Source organism: Charadrius vociferus, unplaced genomic scaffold, assembly GCF_000708025.1.
Source record: "Charadrius vociferus isolate BGI_N301 unplaced genomic scaffold, ASM70802v2 scaffold239, whole genome shotgun sequence".
In the NCBI taxonomy this organism is placed as follows: Eukaryota; Metazoa; Chordata; class Aves; order Charadriiformes; family Charadriidae; genus Charadrius; species Charadrius vociferus.
Window position 1 is genome coordinate 47,105 of NW_009649928.1, and position 8,242 is coordinate 55,346.

At 44.9% G+C, this 8,242-nt stretch overlaps 1 protein-coding gene across 1 annotated transcript in view; it reads right to left on the minus strand.

The window, feature by feature from the left end:
* Positions 1 to 4,038: 4,038 nt before the first annotated feature.
* TBX4 (T-box 4) overlaps positions 4,039 to 8,242 on the minus strand; it is a 39,181-nt gene continuing 34,977 nt past the window's right edge. Inside the window, exons 6-8 of the mRNA XM_009891177.1 lie at positions 7,363 to 7,451; positions 6,046 to 6,287; positions 4,039 to 4,661 (exon numbers count right to left, since the gene is read on the minus strand). Of these exons, the coding sequence (XP_009889479.1) occupies positions 4,039 to 4,661; positions 6,046 to 6,287; positions 7,363 to 7,451 (954 nt within the window). The remainder of the gene's footprint in view (positions 4,662 to 6,045; positions 6,288 to 7,362; positions 7,452 to 8,242) is intronic.

Here is an 8,242-nt window from a genome sequence, read left to right on the forward strand (position 1 = left end):
AGACCTTGTGTGTATCCAAGTTTTCCTCGCTTGCTAATTTTTGCCTTAATCTGATTTGAAATGGACCTAGTTTTTCTGCACTTGGATTGCTGTTCCCTGTTACGACGCAACGAGCCAGCTAACCAGAGCTGGAGCTGAAAAAGCCTCCGCACACGTGAAGTTCTCCACATTCTTGAGAAGTAAAAGCTGTTTAGACTGTAGTAAATCAAGCCCGCACGCAGTAAGCATACTTGATCTATTTTAATGCTGTGCAGGTTGTAGGGATTTATTTTTTTTTTAATGATGTCTGCAGTTTAGTGTTTCTGATTTGAAAAACAAATAGACCCTTAACTTTCTCCCTCCGAAATGTGCAGGTCCCGAATCCTCAAGGGTACTTCGATGTTGCTGTGCTCTCTGTTTCTGAATGCCCGCAGCACGCCGCCAGCCAGGCGGCACCGGGAACGACGCTGCCCAGCCGGGTGCTTCACGGGGAGTCGCACACTCGGCCGCTGCCAGACCTACCCAGGTGTGAAATGCAGAAGAAATGAAGTGGAACCTGGGTGCCTGCCTTGCCCATGAGCTCGCTCTTGGGATCGGATACATAAACAGGTTAGAAATTTTGCAATGAAAAAAAAAAAAAAACCAAAACCAACCCCAAAACCAAAATAGAACAGCACATTTCTATTCCGTAAATTAATACAACCGGACTGTGCTTCAGGGATGTGCTAGCTATGGATCTGTGCTCAGCTCGAATGTGATTAGTGAGCTGACTGCTATTTAACGTTATCTAAATGCTTTTATAAATGTCACGTAGAAGTGGGATCCCACTAACTTTAGCTATTTAGAAATGGGAAATCTAGTCTAAGTGGCTGAGCTAGATTCCTCTCTGAGTGGAAAAAGATCATCACGAGAGAATGATTCATCCCATTTTAATCTAAATGTCTGATCTCTCTCCATTGACTATAAAAGGAGCCCAGATGACCAGATTAGCATATATCCAAATTTTGCACATTTATGTGCTAACTCAGCCTTTTACAATCAGGTCCTCTACTCGCAAATATCATGTACTATTTTTAGAACTAAAAGCTTCTTATTTGCCACAGGGTTTCAGAGGTACTTGCTCAGCTCCAGTGGCTGGCGTGGGACTGAGCCTCGGCTGTGCCCTTCACAAAGGCTGACAGCAGTGCCTCCTGTGTGCTCGCAAGTTAGAGCTTGGATTAATTACATGTCTAAGTCTCCTCTGTATCCCCTGCATTAAATGAAAGCTGTTGGAACAATTCTTATAGGAGTTACTTTTAAAACTGCCTTAAATCAATAAATATTGCATTGATGAGCAGAAGGTGTATGAAAAATGGTTAAAAATAGAAGCAATGATTATTCATCAAAAATGGCATTGTTATTCTGTTAATCATATTTGTAAAACAGGCAAAAGATCCAGTCTAGCTTGTCGTTTTGACGCTGGGTTGATGACCCCATTAATTTTTAGGTGATAGTGGCAGTATTTGTCTCGTTTAGTGTTGATTCAGTGTCACTATGAGAAATGAACTGAGCATTTCAAATCATGGGTAGTGACGCCCTCAGACCTCTCCCCCCACTTCCAACCTTTAATTCTTCACTATTGTCATTGTAACTGATCTGCACATAAGTACAGGAACATCATTTTGGTGCTTTTGTTATCAGCCCAGTGGCTGCTTTTATCTTAGCCCAGCAGCGCTCGGTGTATTCAGATCAATTCATGTGACCATTAAAAAAAAAAAAAAAAAAAAAAAAAAAAGAAACACGCGATATCACAAACAACCCAAAACCCTTTTAGTCTTGCAGTGGGCAGTTAGAGTTTGACAGAGTAGCTATGAGATGGGAAAGAAAGGGTCAAGTGTGCATTTTGGGAAAGTGTGAGATCAGTATAACCAGACAGTAGGAGACAAGAGAGACGAGGCATCCAGTAATTCACCATGGAACATTTTTATACTAATTATTGAAATGCACCCAGAGACAGCTTATAGTAGTAAAATGACTTTATGTTCTGATATGTAAAATAAAATGTCCATGCTATGTAACAAACATTTAAAAATTCCATACCACCTGTACCTAATGTGGTTTCTAATAAAGATTTATCTGTAGTATATATGTTTTTCATCTAACCAATTCTTAGTTTTTACATCAAAGGTGTGTAATAAAAAAATCTTAAATAGATGTCTTTCCAAAAAAACCTTGCAACATTCAATTTTATTAAGTATTTCATTCGTAAAAAGCAAAGCTGAATTGGACACGTGGCCTGCATTTGTGATATATATATATTTTTATATATATATATAATATATATGTATATAAATAGCTATTCAGCATGCAAAAATTGTAGTGATTTCCGAAATCTGATTACAAAATCCACACTGGTCACATACATAGTCTGCTGAATGGGTGTATGAGATTGTCCTGGTTGAAAGGTGACCTCCACTTTAGTGGCCTCCGGGTTGTCTCATTGCAAGCAGCCGCCCTCATCCATCAGCCTCTCTTCACTGGAAGGGATTCATCGAAACGCAGAAGTACCTCCTGACTTCCAAGTTTGTATTTCAGCTTTTTGTCTTTGCCCATTTGGGAAGCACGGGAGGAAAAAACCCCGCTGCGCGTGACTAGAGCTTAAATATTGCGCTCTTTAGTGGAACCAAACTCCCAGCATCACCTCTGGGTTGCCATCTCTTGGGACAGCATCGCCTGGGAACTCAGCAGGATGGACACACTGCAGACTGGAGGAGGATGCGTCCCTGCTCAGGAGCTTTTTGGGTGAAGGCATTGGGAGTTTTGTTCCAGAAAGAGAGCACCTCACTTTCCCACGTGAGGCCGTTTCGCACTGTGGCTGTCGCTGAGTGACTCCTTACCTGATCCCTCCCGACCTCGTAGGGACACTTTGGTAGGCGAAGTCAGCGCTGAAGGAGTCATTTCAAGATACTTCCACAGTAAACAGTAGTAGCAATGTATACACTGATTACAGATTTTTACCTGTTCTACAAATATTTGTACACTGTAAAGCCTGATGGGTAACGGGAACTCATCCCGCCCCACCCCACGATTAAGAAAATAATCCTCTATGCCTCCTTTATGCTGAAAACAATTCTTTCCGAGCTAGCTGCAAAAGAAAAAAACATAGCACAAAAGGCGCGTTTCAGCTGAATATGAAAGAAATCAAGGACCAGCAAATAAAGAAATCGTTTCTGGAAAGTATTAGCAACTTTTAAGCTTAAACTTCATAAATATATTGCAATAAGCAAGTGTGATTCAATCAATGGATGGGAGTCTGACGACACTGGGTCTGTTCCTAACGCTGCAATTCATTTACTGCTTGGCCTCGGGCATAACGCTTCACTTCGTAGTTTCCCACAGCCACGAACGATGGTGGTGTGGGGGGAAGAAGAGACATTTATTTGTGCATCGGTGCCTTCTCCTCTCCGTGCCATGGCACGAACCCTGCGCTGCACCGGGAAGGTACCGGAGTGGCACCGCAGCTCCCTGACCCCACCGCCGAGCCTCCCCGCCGGCCCCTGCGCTCCTACGGCTCCGTCACTTCCAGAGGAAGAAGGAATTTCTACAGATAAAAAGAGCTAAAGAAATGCTGCTACAGCAGTCCTCGAACTACGCAACCAAACAGATCGCTTTTTCCTTTGGGTTTTGGGATGCTGTGACTTCACAAACCAAGTACCATAAAAGTGAAGCTCATATTTTTCCCAAATAGCCAAGATTTGCTCATGGATGTTTAATATTACAAGCAAAAGAAAACGACTAGCTACTTCACTTGTTAGTCATGAAGGTGGTTCCTACTGGATCGGTAATGAAGACGCGAGAACTAATTTATTCGGGAGTCAGTAAGAGACTGATGAATCCAGCCCACCGAGACAGGAGATGTCATTCTCTGTGTGTCTGAAGATACAAGCTCTTCACCCACACAAATCCCTCTGGAAATGCACGTTTGTCTCACCGAAGTGCAAGTTACCCACAGGTATCGACACTGATTGAACACTGTCCTGGAGCAGTAACGTTGGCTGTGGCATCGCTTGGCCGTCGGAGTCATCCGTCAGTCCAGTTCTCCACAGTCCCCATCCCTGAATGATACTGCAGCGACGACTCCCTCGACAAGGAAAAGCTTTGTGAGTACAGGAATTCGTTCGCCGCGTTTAGGTGCGGAGAGGGGGGTTTTCTCTCGCACACAGACGGGTGCACCCTTTCCCTTGGGAAAGACGAAGAAGGAACGCGCTCCCGAACCTGAGACTGGGACAGCTGGTTGTAGACACTGAAGTGGCTGTTACCTGGTGGCTGCGAGCCTTGGCCCGTGATGGACGGGAGCCGCGGCATCATGGTGGTGGCAGTAAAATGAGCAGGGAAAGGCTGGTAAGGGACAGTTTCCATTGTCTGAACGCTGTAGCTGGTGTAAGGTGCGACGGAAGTCCACATATTGCAGCTCAAGGGGGGAGGTGGTGGTGGCAAGTCATCAACCGTTGAGACACCAGCAATTTCAGCCCCAGAACCAGAGTACATGCAGGCTTCCCGCGGAGTCACCTCGCTGCAATAGGAAGGGCTTAACATCTGCTGATCGTAGGGAGGCGGGGAACGGAAATAGTGATCGTCTCCTACAGAAGAGGAAGCTTCCAGGTAGGAGCGCTTGCAGGGCAGGTCCAGGTGCCGAGCACTTTCTGCAAAGAAAATAAAAAGACGCGTGTTCAGGAGCAGCTCCCCGAGCGACGGTGTTTCACAGCAATCTGCTAAGAGCATGGGGTGGTTCTAGCAGTCCCCTTAGAAGCCCAGCACGAAATCTGTGATTATTTCTCACAACTGCTGCTCTTTCTCAGATTAATCCAGTTAAACCACTTCAGTTTGGAAAGACAATGTACAACATCAAAAAGACATTGTGTTGCAAATGTCAGGCTAATCCCCTCAGCCTCAAAGCATTCTGGTGACATTTATCAGGTTAAGTGAGTGACTTGGGCTACTATTCTCACATCAGAGATTACTTCGCATTCATCCAGATAACAGAGGTCCCTGATGCTCTTGCAGTGTTACTCCTGACAAATTCAAGAAGTCTCTTAAAGGGTCTTATCGCAGCCTGCCTTCCTGTCATTACAAAAATTACTATACATTTCCCAGATATTCGTGTCAAAAGCTGCAGAAATATTTCCAGATAAAGGAGCCCTTTCCCAGTCATCAGTCCTTCCCTCAGCTTTACGCTGAGAAGCTGTAGCCCTCTCCTACAGATTACGGTGACCGTGGCTGTCTTTAGCAGCGGGGTTCTGTTAGTTGTTAGGAATATTCTCTGGATGAATTAGTGAATTCATCTGCAGATTAAACATCTGCTAAAATTACACATTTGCCTTGCAGTCCTCATTACTGGTGCTGTTAGATTCTTCGTTTGCCCGTGATCAGAGGATTCTCACAGCTTAAATGAATTAGCGGCCAATGAGACATGCAAATAGAAGGATTTTTTCCTGCGCAAAATTTTTCCGTTTAACTTAAAACATGTCATGATCTCATCTGATGCTGGACTAAAAGGAAGAGAACGTAGTTACAGCTCGCTTAAACTTGAGAACCAGTGGATAAGAAGAAAGGGGTGCTGACACCGGCCTACCACTGTCCCACTAATCTGCACACATCGAGAGAATTGCTAATGGCTTCGTCCTGGAAAAGTGCTGAATGTGTATAATTTAATTAACGCTAACGGCAGTGTCAAAGCATCTCAGGATAGATAAGGCACCCTCCAAACAATTATTAATTCAGCTGATTCTAACAACGGATAATTTTCCAGCACAGTTTCATGCCGTTTGAATTATGCATTTTGATTATTTTTTTCAGCTCTGACTCAGAGTCTGAATTTGCCTTCTATGGGACAAAACCACTAATAACTGCCCAAAATCCCAGCTCGTGGGCCCTGACCCTCCGAAACACTTCCATCATGTTCGTATCTTTGAAGATCAAGGCCTAAGAGACTGATCCAAAACGAACCGGAATTAGCAGTAAGCCTTCAGTGCTCATGCTCTTAGGTTTATTTGCTGTAATATTTTTCTAGCTGTAAACTCAAGTTACCTCTTCTTTTTAGGCAATGATAGAAGAGCCCTGAATCCCTCTGTGCTGTGAAGGTGTTGAGTGGCAGGTCTTGAGTATCTGAAGCTGCAAATTGCATGTGAGCACCGTTCTCATACTGATAATGTTGAAGGGTCTGGTGATTCCCATGAAGAGGGTTAACATCTGGCTTTGCTGAAAGCTGGCCATGACTGGACACCAACCTCTGCCTCATGATGCTTTTGGAAATTACTGGATATTCTTTGCTAAAGGAGGTAAGAAAAATTATTACCAGTTAGAGAGCACTCAGCATCAACAGAAAGGTGAAATATCAGTTTGGGTTCCCTAGAGCATCTCCATCCAATGACTTCAACACCCTTTGCCAAATACAATGAACTCATACTCATCACACTCTGCTGGGTGTGGGCAAGTATTATGACAACCCACAGAGTGTGTCACTGAAAAAGACAGTGGAAGAGCTTTTCAGGGGTATAAATGGCATTGAAAGCCCTAATGCCTTCAAACACAAGCAAATGTGATGTCCCCACGGCACAGGCACTTTTAACTTCTCCAAAGAAGTGCAGCACTTTAGTTGCAGAATAAGAATTAAAGCATCGTTTGGGAGGAAACGATGAAGCATGGTGTAATGAGATGGGGACCACTGGATTGCCTTGGGAATGAGCTCCCTGCACTGCCTAAGCCTCCTCTGCACCGATGGAGCAGGACTCCTGGGAAGCCACAGGGGTGTCCCCACTTTCTTCTGTCTCCCAACATTGGTGGTGCTTTGCTGGGGTGGCTCTCCTCCTTGTGGTGGTTTTATTTATACAGGAGCGTGCCCATATGGGCTGGTCATCTCCAATACAAAGACTTGCTTTGATGGATTAGATAGATGTAGCTACTGACTGCAGGTGCTCTTTGTTGTCGTGGTTGGAAATCCCAGGTTTGTTTCAGGATATTAATTTTTCCCCTGGGATGATATTAGCAAGGGACCTGCAGACAAAATCAGAACCCTGTTAAATTTATCTGCTGCCTATGGAATACCATCGTTCTGTAACAGAAATCCCCGTGATTTAAACAGTATTGCTTTTCAAGCAAAACCAGTAGTCCATGTGAAAAGGACAAAAAGGCCCAAAGTAATTCAATATAGGGTGAGTAAGGCTGTATTTCTGCACAGGGCAGAAGGTCTGGAGGGTGCTGCACGTCGGACGCTGCCTGCCCATACGTGCTGCCTGGATTCAGTGCAGCCACGCACACATGTGTCCACGCTGCAGAGCAGCCCCCCGACCCCGACGTGCTGAGCACCCCTCCGCCGCCGTCCCTCCTCGCGCCGCTCGGCCGTACCTTTGCAGTCGTGCCACGCGCAGGTCACTGTCGTCGCTCCCCCTGAATCCCTTGGCAAAGGGGTTGTTTTCAATTTTCAGCTGGGTTATCTTTAAAAGAACAAAACCAAACGTAAAGCGGTGGAAAATAGATCAGACCCAAAGGTGCAGCAGCAGGGCGGAGGCTGTAGGTCTCCAGATCCTACACGCCTCCCCGTGGCATGCAGAGTCCATGGGCGTTTCAGCCTCCTCAAGACGTGGTGGCAGAGACAGTGTGTCTGCGCTGGGAGCCGGGAGAGAAACCCAGCTGTGGAGTTCAGTGCTAGAGCTTTTAAAGCTGACAAAACTGCTGATTATGAATGAGGACAGGAATGCAAATTTCCTTAAGTTGGGGTCTTGTGTCCTTATTCTGGGTTCTTGTTAGCAAGAACATTGGACGCGGATTTGTCTGATTTAAAAGAAGGTTTTCTATGTATCCGTATTAGAGATGCCTATTCCTTACGGCGCGGCTCTCTCTCATTTCCATAACAATTTTACAGCCACCATTCAGCCATTCTTCCTCTGTGAAAAGACTCATAACTCAAACAGTGAATTATCTTTGGGTGAGGGAAAGGTGCTGCCTTTTCCAAGAACTGCCTTCCGCCCCAAGAGCTGCCATGTACTAAAAGGGTCAAAATGCCTTAGAATTGACTTAGAGTAGACTTAATTTGGATGGAGCTCAGCTTTTGTAAGATAACTGTGAAAGCTCTGCCATTTCATGAAAATTCTGTTAAAAGAATTATGGGTGAAAATTCCTTTAAAAATATTCAGTAGTTGGTCTGTTACAGCCCCAGTAACTATAGTGTTCCCTTGCCAATGCTGCCACCCCGTCCCTTCCCTGTATAAGGGAAAGCCAAAAAGCC